The sequence below is a fragment of the Sceloporus occidentalis genome, unplaced genomic scaffold (genome assembly GCF_023333645.1).
Source record: "Sceloporus occidentalis isolate IW3139 unplaced genomic scaffold, rSceOcc1.0.p SCAF_270, whole genome shotgun sequence".
NCBI lineage: Eukaryota > Metazoa > Chordata > Lepidosauria > Squamata > Phrynosomatidae > Sceloporus > Sceloporus occidentalis.
In genome coordinates this window covers 451,453-473,285 of record NW_028317250.1, presented here as the reverse complement: position 1 = coordinate 473,285, position 21,833 = coordinate 451,453, and the positions used below count along the sequence as shown (strand labels likewise).

Genomic DNA, 21,833 nt, shown 5'->3' with positions numbered 1-21,833 from the left:
CCATCAGTATACAGGGGATGTATCAGGTGAGGGGATTAAGGGATACAATGGGTTCCCCCACCTGTGTTATCCCCCCTGTAGTGCGGGGGCCGTCTGGGCAGACAGGGCTGTGCTGGCTGATTAAGAGCCCCAGCCAGATTATAGGATCGTCTCCTTGAAGGCTGGGGCTGAAGCCACATCAGTCTCTGGGCCGGTTACACATAATACACAATATACTATATTACCGGGTCACAGTATACGGAACCGGACACAAAAGTGCTCCGTGACCCGGCTAAACTTCATATGACACATGAGCCAGCTAGCCTGGCCCTGTCACAGGGACCAGAGGCATCCCTCCTGCCCTCACTCAGGGTAGTTTCAGTGATGGCCATAGAGCGACGTATGAAAGCAGGATAAGCAATATTTAAACACAAAACAAGCTTTGCGGGGGGAGGGGGGCGGTGTATTTAAGAAATAATTTAAAAAACATGCAAAAACACATTTTAGTTTGCTTTTCCCGTGTCTCTGCATACCTTGTAATCCTATCGCAGCAGAGACTTCTCATAGCTGGTTTGGACAATTTTCTGCAATTTTCTACGGCTCAGAGGTTTAGGGGCCCCTCAGCTGTTTTCATGAAAACAAGAACATTTCTGGCTGTAACATAATCACAAAAGGGTTTCTAACCATCAATTAGCCTTTTGGACAACTTGCCATTGGAACACAGGAGTGATGGGAGTGATAAAGAGCCATTGGAACACAGGAGTGATGGGAGTGATAAAGGGCCATTGGGACACAGGAGTGATGTGAGTGATAAAGGGCCATTGGAACACAGGAGTGATGGGAGTGATAAAGGGCCATTGGAACACAGGAGTGATGGGAGTGATAAAGGGCCATTGGAACACAGGAGTGATGGGAGTGATAAAGGGCCATTGGGACACAGGAGTGATGGGAGTGATAAAGGGCCATTGGAACACAGGAGTGATGGGAGTGATAAAGGGCCATTGGAACACAGGAGTGATGGGAGTGATAAAGGGCCATTGGAACACAGGAGTGATGGGAGTGATAAAGGGCCATTGGGACACAGGAGTGATGGGAGTGATAAAGGGCCATTGGAACACAGGAGTGATGGGAGTGATAAAGGGCCATTGGAACACAGGAGTGATGGGAGTGATAAAGGGCCATTGGGACACAGGAGTGATGGGAGTGATAAAGGGCCATTGGGACACAGGAGTGATGGGAGTGATAAAGGGCCATTGGAACACAGGAGTGATGGGAGTGATAAAGGGCCATTGGAACACAGGAGTGATGGGAGTGATAAAGGGCCATTGGAACACAGGAGCGATGGGAGTGATAAAGGGCCATCGGAACACAGGAGTGATGGGAGTGATAAAGGGCCATTGGAACACAGGAGTGATGGGATTGATAAAGGGCCATCGGAACACAGGAGTGATGGGAGTGATAAAGGGCCTCTGTATGCCTATGAAGAGATTTCATAAAAAATGAGCCGTTTCCAGCTACAATAGTCATTTACAACATTAACCCCGTCTGCGCTGGATTTCTGATCCATTTCATGTTTTTTTAATGGGCAAAATTGACTTTTTCATTCAAAAACAAACTTTTGAACAGCAATGTGTATACTTTTATATCACGCCTTTGTGCATATTCCAGTGTTTCTTTCCACGCAGTCCATGTGTAATATTGTTGAGGAAAATGTAAATCAATGCTTTGTTCCTCTTTTTGGCACACATGGGGTTAAGTAACATATCTCCAGTTTTGCTGGCGCTAAAAATGAATGAAAATGGAAATATAATAAATAAAAAAAATAATAAAAAAAACTATTGAAAAAGTGGGAAGGATCACTTCTTCCTTCATCATTCATCAGGGCATAAAAAAAGACCCTTTCCTTCTGTTAGCACCAAACTGGGCATTTTACATCTCTAAGACTACAACTCCCATCATCCATCTTTTGTTTGTTGTCATAGAACCGCTGAAGCGCTACCCATAGCTAGGATTTGGGAAGTTTGAGTAGTTTTTATTCCTACTTAACAAATCCTTGTTTTTAGGCTAAAGTAGCAGACTATATACTCTTCTAGTCCGAAGATGCCGCAGAATATTGCACGATCCGCAGAGATTTCTTCCGCTGGCCCGGGAGGTACCGCCATGGCCCACACGCATGTTCATACGGTCGAAGCGTCTGTGTAACCCAATCTCCGGTTATACAGCGGGTGCAGGACAGACGCGTCTTCCCACAGACGCCAGATTAAAGTGACACCGCGGAACTCCCCGCACCGCAGACTATTCTGACCTCTTCCCCAGCCTGTAAATACTAGCTTTATAACGATACCCGGCCTGCTGAGAGAAGAAGCTGTCCTCAAACACACAAGGCCACGGCGGGAATTCATGTAAAGAGCCCCGGAACGTGACACGTGACAGATCGAGATCTTTACTTCCTGGGAGTATATAGCATGTATATGATTCTCCCGCCGATGGCACGATATACCGTGCAGTGACTCTCCTTAAGTTAACTCTCTTCACATTAGGGGCCGCTCCTCAAGCTCTCCCCATGTTACATGCTGCACCCTTAACTCTACTGTCATTGCATGCTGCTCCTTTAAGTCTCCTGTCATCAGACGTGGCTCCTTTAACCCTCTTGATGTTAGACTGCTCCTTTAGCTCTCCTAATATTACGTGCTGCTCTTTTAACTCTCCTAACTTTAAATGCTACTCCTTTAACTTTCCTGACATCAGACGCTGCTCCTTTAGCTCTTCTGACATTATGTGCTGCTCCTTTAGCTCTCCTGCCATCAGACACTGCTCCTTTAACCCTCTTGATGTTAGACTGCTCCTTTAGCTCTCCTAACATTATGTGCTGCTCTTTTAACTCTCCTAACTTTAAATGCTGCTCCTTTATCTCTCCTGACATTACGTGCTGCTCCTCTAGCTCTCCTGTCATCAGATGCTGCTCCTTTAGGTCTTCTCCCATTGGGCATGATACCTTTAATTCTCCTGACGTTAGGCGCTGCTCCTTTAACTCTCCTGATCTTAAACACATTGCTGTTCACGTCTCTCATGCTATATAGCACAGCATTCATCTCTTCTGTTCTTCAGGTGCTTTGATCTTGACATATATTAACAAGTCATATCAAAATTCATTGAGCCAGCAAGCGGCTCGTCTCCAGGGGATCCGTGTGGCTCACATTCTTACTGATAATCCACTGGCGAGTCTCCCTGCTGCGACACCGGCTGTGATGCGATACCCCGCGTGCGATAGTTTCACGCTTGACATTCAGAGAGGTTAAAATGAATGCCGAGTATGGTCGCCGTGCACAAAAACCGGCCGCACGGGGGTCTTATTATATATAAAGGGTAAAACACAATGTATTTCCTCCCGGCTTCCATCATTTCTAAAGGGTTAAAACCTCACATCCAATCCACTAACGAGCATCGAAACATCATGGCGTCCGCGTTATATTGGCGGAGATAACATGCATTGCGGTGGTGGGCAAGACCCAAAGGCGAACCTCCCCGGCCCTGCGTCTCGCTGCTTTGGGGGACGTCTCTCTAGTAACATTTTTAGGGCTTAGATCGTCCCAAAACTTCTGAAAAACAGGAACATTCTTATGTGAATAGTTTGCTGTAAGGTAACCCGGAGCTCGGAACCCCAACCACGTAAAAAAGGGCTTTATCTATTTAATCCAGTGTCGTAACACAAAATGCACAGCGCATGACTTCATAAATAATTACAGACATCATTAGATGATGTCATAGGTGGCAGCTTCAAAGCATCCTCTTATACCCCATCAGGGGTGTCCTTAGACCTCCATCCGCCCCACGTTACCCTCTGTTATTACGGGGCAGCCAAATGAATCCACCTTAAGGGCAGGAATGCTGCAACAGTGTATGAAATCAGAACAAGTTTGCCTTCCGAATGCATCGTGATCTTGTCTTTGACATCATTTTGACATTCAGTGTCCCTTTAAAAATGGCCGACCAGCTTTAGCAAATCAATAGCGAGAATTTTTCTGGTCGTTAACTGCGCGAAGAGAAGAATCAATATTCTGGGGGGGGGGGGATTTAAAAAAAACACTATCAATTACCGACATATTGTCCGGGAACATAGTCACGGCCGCGTTTATTAATGAAAACCGATGCCTGTGTGGCTAATTATAGGAAGATTAGGTCATATATTAGGAGCTCGGCTCCCTCGGCCTTTCCATTTATTTTTTAAAATAAAAACTCTCTTCTGGTTGCTATGGTGATAACACCACTTTTTAAAGTTTGAAAGTCCCCCCCCCCCCCATATGCTGTCAATTACAACCAGTGCCTCTTTATTCTTAGTTTTATTTAAAATTTACTCCGGAGCAAAGAGATAAATCAATCTAATATGATTACTATATTGTGGTCTGGCTCAAAACAACCAAGCCAACGTATGAATGATGTGGAAAATATATAATCCGGTTGGGATATCCATAATATTTAGTTTTTTGAAACGACCAAAACTTGCAAAATTCGGATGCAGTTAAAAAAAAACAAAAAACCTCCTATATTTAAGCGTTTTATTGATTTTTTTTAAAAAGCCTATATATAATTTACATATTATTATTATTATTATTTTTATTATTATTATTTTTTTTTTATTATAATTTGGAACGTTATGTGGTGAACTTCTAATCCTCGTAGCCAAAGTCTGAAAAAAATGAAATATTTTGTAAAAAAAAAGAAAAAAAAAGAAATAGTCTTCCAGTCCTAAATGATTCACAACCGAATTGAAAAGATATCTCGAGCGTTTGAAATTCTCTTGCTTTTTGATGTTCGTCGCCTGACCCTCTGCTTTAGGCAGATAATAATTTTAAAAAAAAATAAGAATTTGAATCAAATTCAGTAATACAGAAAATGTCTCAACCACATCCCTCCGTCACAAAAAGCGTTAACATTCGCCCTCCAAATATGCGTCGCGGAAGATGAATGCGCCGGTATGACTTGCGGCGGTCACTTAGACCGAAGCTTCCCTTTCCAGGTTTGAAGTTCCTGGCGAGGGACTGTAAGTGATCCGTATTCCGGAGACTTCTCTGCTGACTCCTCACTTTACCCCTCTCCTGTCTCCATATAGTCTCGCTGTCTGCCCGTAAATATGATGATGGTCACAGGATTTAGTTTTTTGTAGGACAGAGCCGGTGAATAAGGAGATGTTTTCTCCGTGCGGAACTTTTGAAAGACTAGAAACATAGAATTCGGTGACAGATCAGACCCATTCGGCCGCATCTACTGCCTGTTTTTCCTTAATCAGTCGTTGGTCTCGTCTTAGATTCAGGAGCCGTATCTCTGTCCCATGCATGTTTAATACCCTCAATGTATTACCCGCTACCACTTCTGCTGGGAAGCTGTTCCTCTTATCTACCACCCTCTCAGTAAAAGAAACATCTTTACGTTCCATCTAAGCCTCTGACCCTCTAGTTTGAGATCACAGCCTCTTGTTCTAACGCTTCTCCTCCTTTGAATAAACTTCTTTAAATATTTAAGTGTCTCATCCCCTCTCTCTTCTCCCAGCTATATATATATATACTGAGATCCCTTTTCTCTCCCGGTACTTACCTGTAGCCCATGCACTGTCCGTCTTTAAAGAGATTACATTTATATATAGAGCGCTAGCAGATTCCGTAGCGCTATTACTATCAAATAACTTTAAAACTGGAAAGTGGTCCCATTCTCCCCACCCTATGTGTCGTGCGGAAGATATGGCCTGTCTCCCTACACGCAAATGCTCTGGAGCTGCAGCTTCTCCCCAAGGTAACTTAACAGCTGGAGCGTCCCTTTTAATTGCTATTTTCCTTCTACGCGAGAATTCGATCAACCTGCCCACTTTCCATATTGTAACCCCCCCCATAAGGCGTAGCATCACTTTAATGACCCCCCCCCCATCACTCACTGTTGGGTGGGTTGCACATCGCCTTTGCCCGAGCGCCTTTCTGCCCTAACAAAAATGAAGAAGAAACTGGATTTTAAGAACAATATGGTTTATGTATGAAAAAGGGTAATTCTGAAAATAGCCCACTTACCAGGAACATTCCTCTGGTTGCCATGGTGAAAATGTCACTTTTGCACCAGAACCCCCCCCCCCCTTAAACTATAAATAAGGACCAGAATCTCTTGTATTTATTCTTCATTTTATTTAAGATTTACAGATCAATAATAAATCAATGAATATCAAATGTATCAAAATAGATACATAATAGCAAATATCAGCCGGCACATTGTATCGTTTGCCGTTTGCCACTTTTTTAAACAATCTCTTTCCCTTTAACCCCTTAATGACAAAGCCTGTGCATGTAAAGGCTCACAATGCATTGTCATTAATGGGTTCAAGGACAACCTGTTGTCCTCAAGGGGTTAAATGCTTCCAATCTTAAGAAATACCCCGTTTAAACACGTCCAGGAAAATCCCACAATGCCCGAGAATCACCAATCTATCTCTCGGGGGGCTTCGAGGTTCATTTCCATTTTCTTTTGCCACTTCGTTCCACGTAAGGCGTCCCCTCCGCAGCGAGAAGACGTTCTCCGATGTTCCTCGGGAGACAGGAATGAAATCCGTGGATTCCGAACATTTGAAAATGCCCCCCCCCGAAGAAACCAGAAGATTCCCATTGTATTGAGTTTCCAGTCCCTCCGACGCAGTGGTTCTAGAATTAACCGTTAATGGCCCGTACCCTCCGTTAATGAACCCATCTGATGGCATCATTTACCTCCTGTTGCTAAGGAAACATGTATGATGTCGTGTTCTGCAGCATTGCAGCTGGAACCGCAGGAGGTTGCAGCTCGGAGTCTGTATGTTCAGGACCGGAATGTACAGAATCTTAAGGGAGGGAGAAGAAGAAACGCTGGATTTCCACGCGGACGATCGCTGAATCGCGTTTAATGCAATAAATTCCCGATCGGAACAGCATCCGATACCGGCGGAGAAACGGCAGAACTAAAGAGACGTGTCTGTGTAACGCAGGTGTAGAAGTCTAATGCTTGGGCTTATTCTTTATGGCAAAGGGGGGCAGATCCGTATGTGGACCCTCATCTGTCATGGGGTGGGCCATAAAATCTTATGGACCCTCTTCCATGGCGTTGTGGCAGCACATGAACACTCGTCTGGGGTGGGCAAACCAGTATGTGGACCCTCATCTGCGGGTTGGCCAGATCATGTCATGGACCCTCTTCCATGGCAGAGTGGGCAAATCAGTATGTGGACCCTTATCTGTGGTGGGCACATCACGTCATGGACCCTCTTCCATGTGGGCAAATCAGCACGTGAACCATCATCTATGGCATGCGGCCCCTTAACCATAGCAAAGGTCGTCAAATCAGTGTGTGGACCCTCAGCCAAAGGGTGGGCAAATCTGCCCAGTAGACCCTCATATGTTTTAGCAGCACAACGTACGACACCTTTACCCAACAGACAATGGGAAGACGTAGACATCAGTAGCGCCCTTCATTCTTTTTCCACCAGTGGATGTTTTTTCCAGGTAGAGGGAGACCCTCGGACCCCCGTTCTTCTGTTACGTTATATTTTGGCTTTTCTTATTCCTGCACGCAAGGGAGAAGGTTTGGCCCCTCGGATCATTTTTCTTCCCAAGGACCGCCTAGGATGGAGAAACCGTTAAATAAAGAAAACATTGTATCTCTCGCTATATAATAATACGAGTGATAACATCGAGGATCTGCCCGGATATTCCCCGCGGCCTCGATGCGGGCGTCAGACGCCACCTCTGATTGGTTAAAAGGTTTCCGATCCCGTCGTGATAATCTCCACAGACCCAGGAACAGATCCGTCTTGAGGTTTCGTCATTTTACGGCCGGTATGGACACCCAGGGGCAACAGTCGCGGTCTTAATGCCCCTCTAGAGATCCCTTACCCCGTCATTACTCGATCCACACGGGAACCCGACGGCTCCTTCTAATACGTGGACTTAATGAGTATCGCCGACAGATTTATTTCTTCGTTAGGTTAGGAGTCCGTTATATCAGAGGGAATCCCTTCGTCTGACGTGAGAAGGTTTTCCTCCCCGTTCTTATTTCCTATAAAGGCACAGGGCTGTCTCGTTATACTAATTACCAGGCTGTAACGGGCTGACGTCACCACCGTCAGCTTAAAATGAAAAAAAAAAACTTTAAATACCAGGGTGTTGGCGGGGAGGAATAAGAAGATATGCTAACCAGATAAAAATACCCCCCCCCCCCCAGTGTCGGGGACGAGACGCGGAGCGGGTAATCTGTATTCTGCTCCATGGACAGGTATTCCCCGTCGCTATTTTTGAAACATGATTCACGAGGCGATAAAGTCGTATTATTTTTGGATTAATAACGGGGTTGTAAAGGCGTTTTAGCGCCAGCCGTGAGTCACGCCGCCCCTCCGACAGTCCCAGCTTCACAATCGCATTAACCTCGTTTGTGAGCGCAGACTCTGAAGAAAGGGTTGCATTTTTTGAATATTAAGTGTTTTTATTATTTTTCTTTTTTTTTTTACTCCTTATTACTGCGTCGTTGATACGGTTCGATTAAACGGTTACATTTCATAAACTGAGACCCTGTAATAAATCACCGGCGGGGGGCTTCAGGATACACCCCGTGGCTGCCAAACTATGTTAGAAGAGAAAAAAGCATAACTGATAGGTTCTTCTGTCTTTAAAGGGACCCTCCAGCCATCACATGCGCTTCAATGCTAATGAGTAGTCCCTTTAAATGTCCGTGGGGTCCCCCCAGCTATTGGCCAATCATGCCATGTGATATACTTCCCGGCAATCACCTGGCAAGCAGCAAGCGCCCCCAATTATTTCCATAGGAGTCCTTTCCTGCTGCTGATTGCCTGCGGGAAGCAGCCAATCAGCGGCACTAAACGTCAGGCGGCAGATTTTAAATTTTGTTTTCAGGAGAACTATTTTATGCAAATTTCACTTCATTTCCCACAATTCCTCTGCGCATGTTGTACTTTATAGGCGTACAGAGGCCCTTTATCACTCCCATCACTCCTGTGTTCCAATGGCCTTTATCACTCCCATCACTCCTGTGTTCCAATGGCCCTTTATCACTCCCATCACTCCTGTGTTCCAATGGCCCTTTATCACTCCCATCACTCCTGTGTCCCAATGGCCCTTTATCACTCCTGTGTCCCAATGGCCCTTTATCACTCCCATCACTCCTGTGCTCCAATGGCCCTTTATCACTCCCATCACTCCTGTGTTCCAATGGCCCTTTATCACTCCTGTGTTCCAATGGCCCTTTATCACTCCCATCACTCCTGTGTCCCAATGGCCCTTTATCACTCCCATCACTCCTGTGTTCCAATGGCCCTTTATCACTCCTGTGTTCCAATGGCCCTTTATCACTCCTGTGTTCCAATGGCATGTTGTGTTCGCTAATCCAAGTTTAAGTTTAAAAGCTAATTTTAAATTTGTAATTATGTTACAGCCAGAAATTCTCTTGTTTTCCATGAAAACAGCTCAGTGACCCCAAACTTCAGAACTATGGAAAATGTACAGTTTGTCTACACATGGGTTAAATACACGCGCCCTAGCTTTAAATAGAAAACTCAGATTCAGGAGCCGTATGTCTATCCCGATCATGGTTAAACTCCTTCACTATATTAACCTCTACCACTTCTGCTGGGAGGCTGTCCCACTTATCTACCACCCTCTCAGTAAAGTAAAACCTCTTATGTTACACGCTCTTCCTGACCATTTCAATTCATACGGGATTTAATTCAGTTTTCCCACTGAAAATAAATGTTTGTTTTTTCCCCATCTGCAGTGTATGTCTGTTAGGAATCAGGTGTTTTCACGCGGACGCTACATTTATTTCCAGCGGTTTCTTTACAGATGACTTGGTTTTATTGAAGACTTCCTTCAGGGCTTGAGCTGTAAAGCATGTTCCAAATATAGAATTTTATATATATTTTTTATTTTCTAAAGGTCACATTAGCCCACAGGCCATAAAATAAATCTGTTTTATATATAAAATAAAAAAAAAATGCTTAAATCCGCTTCTGGTTATTGCGTGCGGCTAAAATAGGAAGATTTTATAGAGTTGAGTTGATAAAGGCTGAGATGTTTACCCGCTGATGTGGGGGGGGGGGCTTCATTTACTACATACTAGTATTCCAGGTCTCATGTATTAATTTAAAGGTCAGTCTCTTATACACCCACAGACCCTCTAGATTGTAAGCTTAGGAGCCGAGCCCTCTTTACTTAATGTATCGGTTCGCCTTAGTCGGTCAGCTCTAGTTTTGACAGAACCCTTTAAATGTACGGAGTGTAAGAAGCGCCGCGGGAATTGTTGGCGCTATAAAAAATAAATAAAATAATAATAAATTAAAAATAAAATAATAAATAAATAAAATAATAAAAATAAATAAATAAACAGTCCCGCCCCAGGCTGTCTACGACAATTCACTCTTATCTCATGCCCCTGTTTCAGACCCGATCACAGGTTGCGGTCATGATCTGTAACATGTTCCAGTCTGCCGTGTTTAAATGTCTCACGTAAGGCACGTAAGAGTCTACATGTGACTTGGGGAGCAAAATGTATGATCCTTGCGTGTCTCGGAGGCGCACTTGAAGGATCCACACCTTAAAATTCTGCCCGCTGTAGGGCAGAGAAACCTAAAACCTCCCGGCAGGTCGGCTTCATCAAGTCTTTAAATTCCCTCGCTGTATTCACTTCTACCACTTCTGCCGGGAGGCTGTTCCACTTATCTATCAGTTCTCGTTCTTGTCTTGGATCCAGGCCAGTGAGATGGCTAATTAAGTTAGTGGGGTGCGTGCTTTGGTTATACCCCCGGGATGCCCTTACCACAGGCTGTCTGACAGCTCCTACGCTTTCTGTATGTCTGCACACTTATGTGATATCCGCAGTAAAAAGCTGCCATTTAATGATAAAACAGCAGAAGAGCTGATCTGCTTCTCCTGACGTCTTTTGGAATCCAGGCCATCCCAAATCCACCCGGCCTATTTTAATCCAAGAGAGCTTTGAGCCCCCTGACCCCGAAGGAGCATGCACTCATAGGGTTAAGTAGACCCCTCGGCTCGGCAGCTCTCTGCCCCCTGCCCGTGCTCCACTTCCAGGATCATTATTCCTGCTTCTCCCTCCCCTCGTTCCCATTTTGCAGTTGCTTTCAAGCCTCGGAGACCTCCATGCGTTTCTCAGTCTCTAGACCCCCCCCCCTTTTTTTTCCTGTGTTGTCATGGAAGCGACCTTTAAACCCTTGTTTCCCCCCAATCCGTGCAGCTTGAAAATGGCTCCCGATGCCCCCCCGCCACCAGAGGGGAGCGGGCGCCGCGGCTGTGCGCTCTGCATTTTAAAACGGCAGCACTCGAAACAAGTGTTGATATTAAAGGAGGCCGCGATGTCCTCGCAGGAGTGCCGGGAACCGCGAACGGAGCGCACGGAATTCTTTCCTTATTGTCAGAGCTGATTCTCCAACGCTCTGTCTGTTCCCGATGGCTACAGTGTAGTCTGACGTTAGCCGCAGGCGCGGTGGGGCTGGGTGCGCTGGGTTTATTATCACGCTCTTTGTTACATTGTATTCGTGTCGTCCTTTATAGGGTGAGATTAACTAATTAGGAGACTCGGGTCATCAGATCGCACCTCGTGAGACTCTACATGTTTTTATTGGTGGCCCGGTAAAAGGTATCCCTTCCGATTAAAGACTCCATGTTCTCTCGGCTACGTCCGTGTATTTCCCTGTTGAGGTCGGGGGTCTCGTGCGCAGCGTTGTGCTCTGCGGGGAACGTACTCCCCTCTCATCACGTGACAGTGGGGTCAGAATAGACTGCAGTTATCTCAGTAACTATAATCAGACAGGTGATTCCAAATTAACACTAATGGAGGGTGAAAAGCATAATGCTCTGCGAGGAGAAGGGAAGCGGCAGAAGGCTCTGCGAGGAGAAGGGAAGCAGTGCAAGGCTCTACGAGAAGGGAAGCAGTGCAAGACTCTACGAGAAGGGAAGCAGTGCAAGGCTCTACGAGAAGGGAAGCAGTGCAAGGCTCTGCTAGGAGAAGGGAGTCAGCGCAAGGCTCTGCGAAGAGAAGGGAAGCAATGCAAGGCTCCTTGCAAGAGATTGGAGGCAGAGACGAAGTAAACTGCTCACAGCTCTTCAGCAGGAAGGAATTAGCGCTCTTTTCTAAGGGTTAGATAAAGCATAAAGCTCATGACTTCACTGGGAGTTGTACTTGCATTGCCTGGATGCTGGGGTGAGGCAACCAAAGACTCTGCGTGAGGGAAAGAGGCAAGGCTCTGCAAAATGGAAAGAAGGATGCAAAAGGGGGCCGGGTTCCCTAACTAACGCAGGACACATTAGTCTTTGGTAATCTGTAAAATGGTTTTCTAAATTAGGAAATGTTAAAGGTACAGAAAAGGCAGTGGATACATGGAACAGCTTCCCAGCTTTGACTGTGGTATAAGTTGGAAGTATAATGGTGGAGACCATAATAAGGCTGTACCAATATGTGTCTGTACAGGGGGAGGCCAGAGTCCTTACTATAAGACTGTACCACTGTGTCTCAGTATAAGGCTGTTCCAGTAATTTCCCCCAAAACTCAGTTGAGCTTCACTTCACTTATCAACTTATTTGAATCAAAATCAAATTTGGGAGCAACTATATTAACCTCATGTTCTCGGGATCCACATGAATATTTCTCCCCATTAAGTTATTCCTCCCCTTTTGTGAAGTTGCTGATCTTGCTCTCTTTCACACTCTCATTCACTCTCTCTCACACTTTCTGTCTCCCTACCTTCTCCGCCTACCGCTTCCGTATCCCTGTCTTCTTTTCCGCTGCTCTACTTCTATTGCCTCTTTTTGTTCTTCTGTCTTCTATCTTCATCCGTTTCTCTCTGATATCAGCTCTCTTATCCAGGTACCTCCGCGAAAGGGCGGAGCATCCGCGCACAGCCTCTCCCCTGATTGGAGGAACGAAAGGAGAGGCTGTCCCCATGGTGGCTCTGCCCTTTTGCGGAAGTACTTTAAGAGGCCAGAATATTGCAGACGAATCGCGGAGAAAGAGAAGTGATTCTTTTGATGTTTCATTTTTTGTCGTATGATATGGTAACTTATTGGCGGAATGTTACATTTCTGTAAACATTTACATACATTCTATTTTTTTTCCCGTAGATCGCTTGTGGATCTGAACATAATTTAGCCTTATGCGGTGAGTCTTTTGGCTTCTTCTTTCTAATTTAACTCTGTCTCAAACATGTAGCACGTCGTTGTGGTTTAAGGATAACCCATTTATTATACATGAATCCCGGTAACAATATATACGGCCTGATTAGCTGTAAATACATAGGAGATGCCGAAGGGTTGAAGGCTGAGCCCCGTGGTGAGCAGAGGCCACCAACACCTTCATCAGGAAAGCAAAATGACCTATTTTAATAGCTCATTTGAAAGCATATTCATTTCTCTTTTTCCTCCCCATGTCATTAAAAGCCTCTTTGTTTTCTGACATCTCTGGAGCGTTGATACAATTTATCTTTAACCCGACGGCGTCCTTGTGCGGCCTGGATGTGGGAGAGGCGAAAGCCGGTGTTCTAGATTGGTTTCTTCTCTATGCGGCCGTTCATTCTATCGAGAACTTGCAGTATTATTATTTATGTGTAGCGCCATCATATTCCACAGCGCTGTACAATGAGGACATAACAAGTAGTGCATCACGTGGCAATTTGGATTTATGGAAACAAAAGGCGGGGAGAGCCTGGCACAAAAGAGCTGACAATCTACAGAGAGTGTGTGTGTGTGGGGGGGGGTAAATTGCCCTACAGGGGGCATAAAACAGAGCATTAAGGCTCATTATTAGTTAAGGATTAAGACTACGACTCCGTTATCAAATGTCAGTAGAAGGTACTTTGTACCCTAGCGATGGAAGAGCTGTAATTGGTGATCACAGCGATCACATGACTCTGGCCGGCACCCGTCAGTTCCCCGTGAAGTCAGGCCCCAGCGGATAGTGGCGGACACAGGAGTCGCATGCCCCTGTCTCAACTCTTCTTCTGTACTGTCATTCTGTACCGTCCATGACATCACCGACCATCATGACATCACCGACCATTATGACCCAAAAAAAAACGGGCTAAGCCCCAAAAGATCCAGCTTTGCGTCTGCGTTTTGCGGATTGCGATTAGAAGAGATTTTGCTTTTTGGCATTTACTGCCACCGAATGTCCACGCCGTGTCTCCGTGACCCCGATCACAGACGAGCGCGAGGCTCTAGAACTCAGATCTCTCTCTCTCTCTTTTGGGAACGCGATGACGGCTGATCGTATCCCCCGGTCCCCTCCTCGCCTGCTCAGCTGTCTTTTTCAAGGAGGAAGCCATAAAGCACGTCTCTCGTTTTTTTATGACGCTCTTATTGTGTTGACGACGCTCTGATATACGCCGTGCTGCCCGTACAGGTGACAAGCACAGAGCCTCTTATTGGTAATCTATTTCCTCATTAATTATACATGAAAGATCCTGCTGGGGCCGAGGGAATTTTTTCCCTTCTCTTATTTTGTCTCCCCCGGATTATCCAGCGCTGCGAGACGTGGCAGGGCCATAGCAGAGACGTGTCCTACATCATGGCTTTCTCACCGGGGTGGAAATATTTAAATAGGGTTAGTCTGTATAGGAAAGGACAGAACATAAAGCTGTGTAATGATACAAAGTATACACTGAACTCGTTCCTTCTCTAAGTGATAATAATATATTTTGTAGCTCTTTAGTTTATTAAAGGCAAGATAAAAGCATACAAATAAAACATTGTGTCCTTGTTCTATGTAGTTTCCTTTTGTATATAAACAGGTACAGGTAGCACATATGAGGTCACCCATAAACGGTTGACACAGTACCTCGCCCGTGAAACATGTCCCTTAAATCCCATCCCCATAGCCTTTTACTTTTAGGAAGCCACAGACGGCTTGTGGCTTTTGAGTCTAGTGGTAATAAAGACAACAATCCATGGTAGATGACTCCAGTGACCCCCCCCCCGGGACACAGGATAATCCCCTAAACACCATTCTTCCATAAAATTCTTACATTGTAGGTGACATCACACAAGGAAAATACTCTCCCCTCTTAAGAAAGAGCATCCTGCCTTTGATAGCTGTCACTCTTTGCCACAATATTTCCAAGACGTTTGTGACATTTTAACACAATTTGTTGCCTCCTCTGTGGACAATCAAACAGTTAAGGGGGGGGCAGCAGAGGAGGCAATAGGACGACCAATGTGCCAGGTCCAGGTGGGGCATTGCCAACTGATCCAATTTGGTCAGGACAGTTTTAGGAGTGGTCACCAGCGCCATGACCGATGTGGTTGCATGACATGGCATCACAAAAGGCCACCCCACAATCTTTCCCAGACTTGGGCTTCGTCTTCTCTGGGGATCAGTCCCTAGACCCTGATAAAGTCCTCCGGTCTGAGGTTAAGTGACCTTAATTTTATTTCCGCAGGACCCTCAAACCTTCCGTACGTGAAAGCATCTACTCTACCTCTTTGTAGAAAAATACTGAATTTGTTCTCTTGAGTCACCATCTTTGTTGACACAATGTATTTTTACAAAGTATCTTCATTAAAAGTCCTTTGTTTGTCCCAGGAAGGTGTCACCTACGATAAAATGTGACAACTTTCACGCTAATATATTCAATGTCAATACAATTATCTCTCCGGGGACATATTCATCAACCGGGCTATACGGAGGAGACACAGTCATCCCTGGAGAGCGAAGAAAGGAGAATTCACCTTCATCAAAGGGAACGAGCTTCGTTAAAGAAACAGCTTTAAAGGGGCAGTGTTATTAAATAAAAGATTTTAACTCTTAATGTAAAGAAAAACATCATTTATAGAGAATTTGGTTTTAGATCAGTACGTTCCTCCAATTTTCACAATGATATCTGGTCATATTTTCCATGTCTTTATTAAACTGAACATTTGTAACATAGTTAACAGTAAGAGCAGTAAAGATTCGGAATTCACAGGTTGGTGGATTCAGTAGACATCGAGACAAGTGTTGGGGACAAGAACATTTTTTTTTTTAAATACTTTTTTTTTATATAATTAAATAAATTTTAGACCAGAAATTGGCTTCTTTTAAGCTGTTACAAAGCAGAGATGTTGCCGTCGTTGTTTTTTTGTATAGAGTGTAAAAAGTGGACGCGAAAAGAGAATGCGAAGATTTTTGGCGAGCAGTGATTAACTCAAAAAGTATTCAGAATGTAATAGACTTTAATATTGATTAATACCATAGCAACGGGAATTGCGAAGACTGACTTTCATTCACTGCAATGGGACCCGTCGTTGAAAGCAGTCGGAATTGAATACATAATGTATCGATATATGGAGTTACTGGCCTTCAGGACTGCTTAACACTTTGAGAGCCAGAGGAGGAGAGGGTACACCATACATTTCTCCGCTCCTTTCTGGTTTGCCGAAAGGTTAATATTTAGGGACGTGAAAGTATCATTTGATCCGTACCGTGCCATCTACTTTCTGTTGAGATATCTCATTCCCTAAAGGAACCTAATGGGTGATCCGAAAGGGCCAAAGAGATAACCCTGCTGATCCGACAGCCCCTCCTGCGCCAAGCGGCAGCTAAATGCCGGGGACTTTGGGCAGGTGCCAGGTTTCTGGAAGACATGGCCCTGATCTTCTCATTCTATGACATCTACATATCCACAACAAAAAAGCAAGCCAGTCCTTACTTCTGTTACCAGTCCTTCACCAATATTTGTCTTGACGGCTTTAACGCCTCAACTGGGGACCTCCACTACTCTTTAAACGCCGTCTACAGTTTCATGATGGAGAGCGTTATAACTGTCCGAGGTCCCACATTTCCAGCCGTTTCCCCCTTTTCTTAACAGCAGTTGCCTATAGTCCATGCAGACCCCGTGCTTCAAAGCTGCCCCGTTCACCCAAGATCTTTAAACAATTTATTTTTTAATCCACCGTCATGGAGGGAATAGCAGACCCTCAGACACTGCAAGTAATAAAACAGCTCGTCTACTAGTTTTCTCATCGTGCCAGAGGATGCGTGTTACATTTTGGGCTAGAAGACTATATTTTTCCCTCGGTAGCTACGCAATTCCCAGGAATTCTATCCGCATAATGTATAGTTTAATGTTACCCATTGTCTAAGCCATTTCTATAACCGAGCGGCCCCTGCCTGGTGGTCCGCACAGCGTCCGCGTTCTGGAATCTCGCATTCTGGTTCAGTCGAAGTCATTGACGTCAGACCAGCTGTTTAATTCAGCTTTATACTTTCCATCTAACTCTGGTTTCTGCCAGATGCCGGGTTAACTTTGCATTTCGCGTATATTATCCATACGCAATGATCGTAATTATCCCAGCATTAAACGTTATCAAAGCATCGAAGCTGATAACGTCAACAAGGAAAGTATTACTTTTCACCAAAATCTTTATTCCTTTGTTTTGTTTTGCGTTCAAACCAGCGTTTTTGATGCAAAACCCCCAAAAAGAGGAAAACTAATAATGCAATCAATATTTGTAGCATGCTGCGCAGTTAAGGAAAGAAACGTGAATGAGCACATTCAAAAACGAAGCATTCAGAGGTTTAATTGTAACCGCGCGGAATGAGAGGAGCCAGCCGAGCCCCGTCACAGCTGTAAATCCGCGCATGTAATTTAGTGTATGAGAATCTGGCACAGTCGAGAAATCACAGCGCAGTCTCAAGGTCAGATGGCAAAGTGTCCAGAGAATCGGTATCGATCGCACATCTGCTGAAAGATCTTGTGATAGAAAGCTTAGATTTCTAGAAATACTTTAACCCTTTTATGCTTTGCCTCTGTAACCTCCGTATAGATAATTTGACACGTCTTCCTAAGCGTTCCTTAATTTTTTATTTTTTTTTAAATAATAAAAAAATAAAAATAATAATAAAAAATAACAAAAAAAATTATAAAAAATAATAATAAAAAAATACAAAATAATAATAATAATAATACAAAATAAACAGATAAAACATTGTGAGTAGGCAATGGCATAACTGGAAAGGGTATAGAAGAAATTGGATGGGGCTCCCATTCAACCAAACCCACTTTGTTCTACCCCGATATTTGAAATCTGGCCTTTAAATGTCTCTGGTTTACATGATACATAAATCAGATATTATTTTATATTTACTTATTATTTATTTTGATACAAACTGGTGCATTCCAAAAAAAAAGCTGAAAAAAGAAGAGAAAATTTGAATAAAAAAATGAAATATGATATTATAAGCCAATATAAAATGGAGATATATGGAAAGTCAAACTTTGGTCAGTTGTATCAAGGAATGGCAGTGATGCGTTTAGAAACATTGTATCCTAAACACAAATGGAATTTAGAAAGTAACTAAGCTTAGTGTGAATTTTATTTATTATTATTAAATAATAGCCTTTGCTCGACGTTCTGCAAGCTAAGGGCTGTGGGAAGACCGGATGCCCGACGTGGTCCTGAAGGCATCAGGTCCCATCTGGAGGAAGCAGCGGGTTGGGTGGAGAAATCCTACTGACAACGCATTTAGCGAAGGTTTATTTCTAGAGAAGCCAGAGGGGATACAAGTGACAAATTCAGTGTGTTCCCAACCACGTGATTTACAACGCGGCGGCCCTCCGAAACCTCTACCTAGAAGATGGGGCTTTGTGAAACCCGTCCCCTGTGTGAAGGAGATGGCTGTTCATTCATCGCTCTGCCATTCTGCATCCTTCGCCTATTCATTACTAAAAATACTTTCGCTTGGGTCGGTGCCGCAGATTGAATTATGCCGCTCCGCTGCTCCCTGTAGCCTGACTGAGTGATAAGCCACGTGCTTACTGACTTGGAAAACCGCGGGACGCGTTAACCCTTTCTCCCGACGTTTCGGAGTAGCGGCTCATAGAACCTGTTCTCACAATGTATCGGGATAGTCGAGGAAGACCTTAACAGCAAAGTCACCCCATTTTCTTTTCTTGATATGTAGCCTCGGCACAATTTTTTATTATTTTCCCCCAAAACCTTATTATTATATTTTTTTTTAGTAGTGCCCTGTCCCAAAATATGAGAAGGTTATGGGCACACAAGACTACGAAGGTGGGGTATAGGACCTCAGGCCTTTAAGTGGTCAGTACTTACTAACCCTAAGACTTTTTAGCTCCTTAAAGGCATTTAACGCCGCCATTACCTTTATGGCAGTGTTAGCGTGATTAGATGTGTGTACAGCGATCTTTTAGCATCTTTTTGGCCAATAAGGTTTCTCGGATGATGGTGTTCACCTGGTATTTTTTTTATATCTCATTTTTTTTTGTATCTTTTATGAATGCTTTGGCTCCTTTTTTTAAAATGCTAATTCTTACAAAAAAAACAACGGGTAAGTTATCAGAAAAAAAAATCCTCATGAAAAATCATCTCTAAATAATCATATAATTAGCATCCTTTGAGTGCATCGGCAATGCCGCTAGTTAGAGACGAGCAAATCAGACAGCTGCAACGTGGAATGAAACTGCCTGTTTCTAACCCAAATTACCCTTCCTGATCAGAAAATAAATACATTAAAATCAGTGGCTGTTTCGCTGAAGGCAGGTGCGCCGTGTTCCATAATTTGCATAATTTGCATGTATTTTTAATGACACTTAACCGGGGCAAATTCTTCTTCTTCTGATGCCCAAAAGTTGTAACCAAAGGCATTCGCCCCGCTTCTTTAAAATATATCTCGGGGGTTGATGACATTTTAGATGGACCCGCTCCAGTTTTAATGTTAAAGACACAGAGGCCACGGGATCCCCCCCAGGAGGGTTGTTAGAGGTATAGCCTCCTCGTCGGCCTAGAGGAATAATTAATTACCCCAAATCATCAGAGCTCAGGAGCCCTTTTTAAGGCACCCAGGGTAAAAATAGATCTCAGTTCTATTAACCTCAGTGGTTGCCGTCGACGGCATAAAAATCTTGACCTCATTCTCTGCCCTTTAAAGCCTTTTGAGGTCATTTTTTATATGAGATTTGCTGTCAAAAGACCCGCTGGCCTTCATGTGCTCCAGAATCTCTTGGCTCAACCCATCCGCCAGGATCAGGAGTGGAGCATGAACCTTGTATGCAGAATACCCAGCTTACTGAGGGGGCAGTACATAAGTGGAACAGCCTCCCAGCAGAAGTGGTAGAGGGTAATACAGCGAGGGTATTAATCATGCATGGGATAGACATACGGCTCCTGAATCTAAGACGAGACCAACGACTGATTAACGTTTGAGTCTTTACAGCAGGAGAAACGGCGACTAGACGGGGGCCGAATGGGGGCCGATCTATTCTATCTTTCTACCTGAATGCACTGAAACGCTGCTGGTGTTAGCGGGGAGAGAAAAAGACACGTTTTTTGTAGCTTTGCCTTTGTTTAATGGAATATATAGGTTAATGGTCTTTATCGGCTGTTGCAGTAACGATGAAAGCCTTTGGACTCACGTTATACGGAGAGCGCTTGGGCTACGATTCGATCTCTCGTAAAAAGCCTGCGCTCAGCGAAGAGGGTTATCTGCGTTTTTCAGAGACCGGAGTGGCTTCCAGCGATGTGCTCCTTCCTTTCTCGGGGAGAGCATTCAATTTGGACGTAACCGTCTGTCATCGGGATTTAAATCGGACTTCGAACCCCATCAAAGAGGAACGTGCAAGATTTGGGGGCAAATTAATAATAAACGGGATTATTTACATACATGGCGAGGGTAGCCATGACGCCATCGATCCAAATTCATTTAAATCCGGCTCTGCACTTTAATGAGGGGTAATTAAAGATCTGGTTTTGGGGGAGTTATAAAGGGCTGACCCAAACGAGCCTCTTAAAATGACCTGGAGGAACCTCCCCGTATTAACTATACATCATGCAGGGCCAGCTCATAACGGATAGCGAAAGGTTCAGCTCTCCTGTAAATACTGGTTTAATGAATTAACCCAATTAACGGCCAACGGTAATCAACCCGGGTCCTTCAACGCCTGCCGGTAAGTTGGAATTGTAATTCTAGGTGGTTAGGGAAGGTTTATTGTCTCGGAACGCACCGTATGTTATTTGTATCAATTAGTATCAAGTATTTTTCCGTTTTTATGGGAAATATCCTTCCGAAAGCCTTCGTTGGCGAGCGCGGAATCAGCGAGCATTATCCGTATTCATACAGTCGGCTACAAAAATAGAATTCCCGTCCAGCCTGTCGGATGCTATTCGTGTCATTTCAGTTTTGCTTCCAACAGCAGTTCGGCGGCGGTCGGAACACAGGCTTCGACACACGCTTCCAACCCCCCCAAGAACGGCCCAATCTGTCGACCTGTGTACATTTTTTGGGTCCCTACGTAACCCGAGTCCTCATAACTACCATCGAATTACAACTCCGATCACCCACAGGCCGGAATGACTGTGGGTCTTGCTTGACCCACTCGCCCTACGACCCTCAAGAACGATAACACAAGATATTCGCAGCTTTTTAACACATTTCCTATTTTTTTCTTTCTTTAAGGGAAAAAGGTATATTCGTGGGGATGGAATGAGCACGGGATGTGCGGTAACGGATCGGAGACCGACGTATCGGTTCCGACGGCGATCCGCCTCCCGGTGTCTCTGGATATCAAGCTGATTGGATGCGGAGCCGGACACTCCATGACTCTTGGTAGAACCTCAGGTCAGATTATATGAAATTATATGTCCAGGGGCTGCTCGGGTAAAGAAGAACGTCGGGAACGAACTGTCCACAACTCATTCCAATGGTGTCATGTATCACATCCCAACAATGCAATAAACAGACTTAACCCGACATATTGCTTTAGACCTTTTGAACTTCTCGAGTGTCTGTTAAGGATTACGGTTTAAAATATGGTTGGGATATACAGTCACCATATC

At 44.4% G+C, this 21,833-nt stretch overlaps 1 protein-coding gene across 1 annotated transcript in view; it reads left to right on the top strand.

The window, feature by feature from the left end:
• The window catches only part of LOC149275707 (secretion-regulating guanine nucleotide exchange factor-like), a 31,316-nt gene extending 9,687 nt beyond the window's left edge, over nt 1-21,629 (top strand). The window contains exons 10-11 of the mRNA XM_089504408.1: nt 13,128-13,164; nt 21,454-21,629. Of these exons, the coding sequence (XP_089360534.1) occupies nt 13,128-13,164; nt 21,454-21,629 (213 nt within the window). The remainder of the gene's footprint in view (nt 1-13,127; nt 13,165-21,453) is intronic.
• The last annotated feature ends 204 nt before the right edge of the window (nt 21,630-21,833 follow it).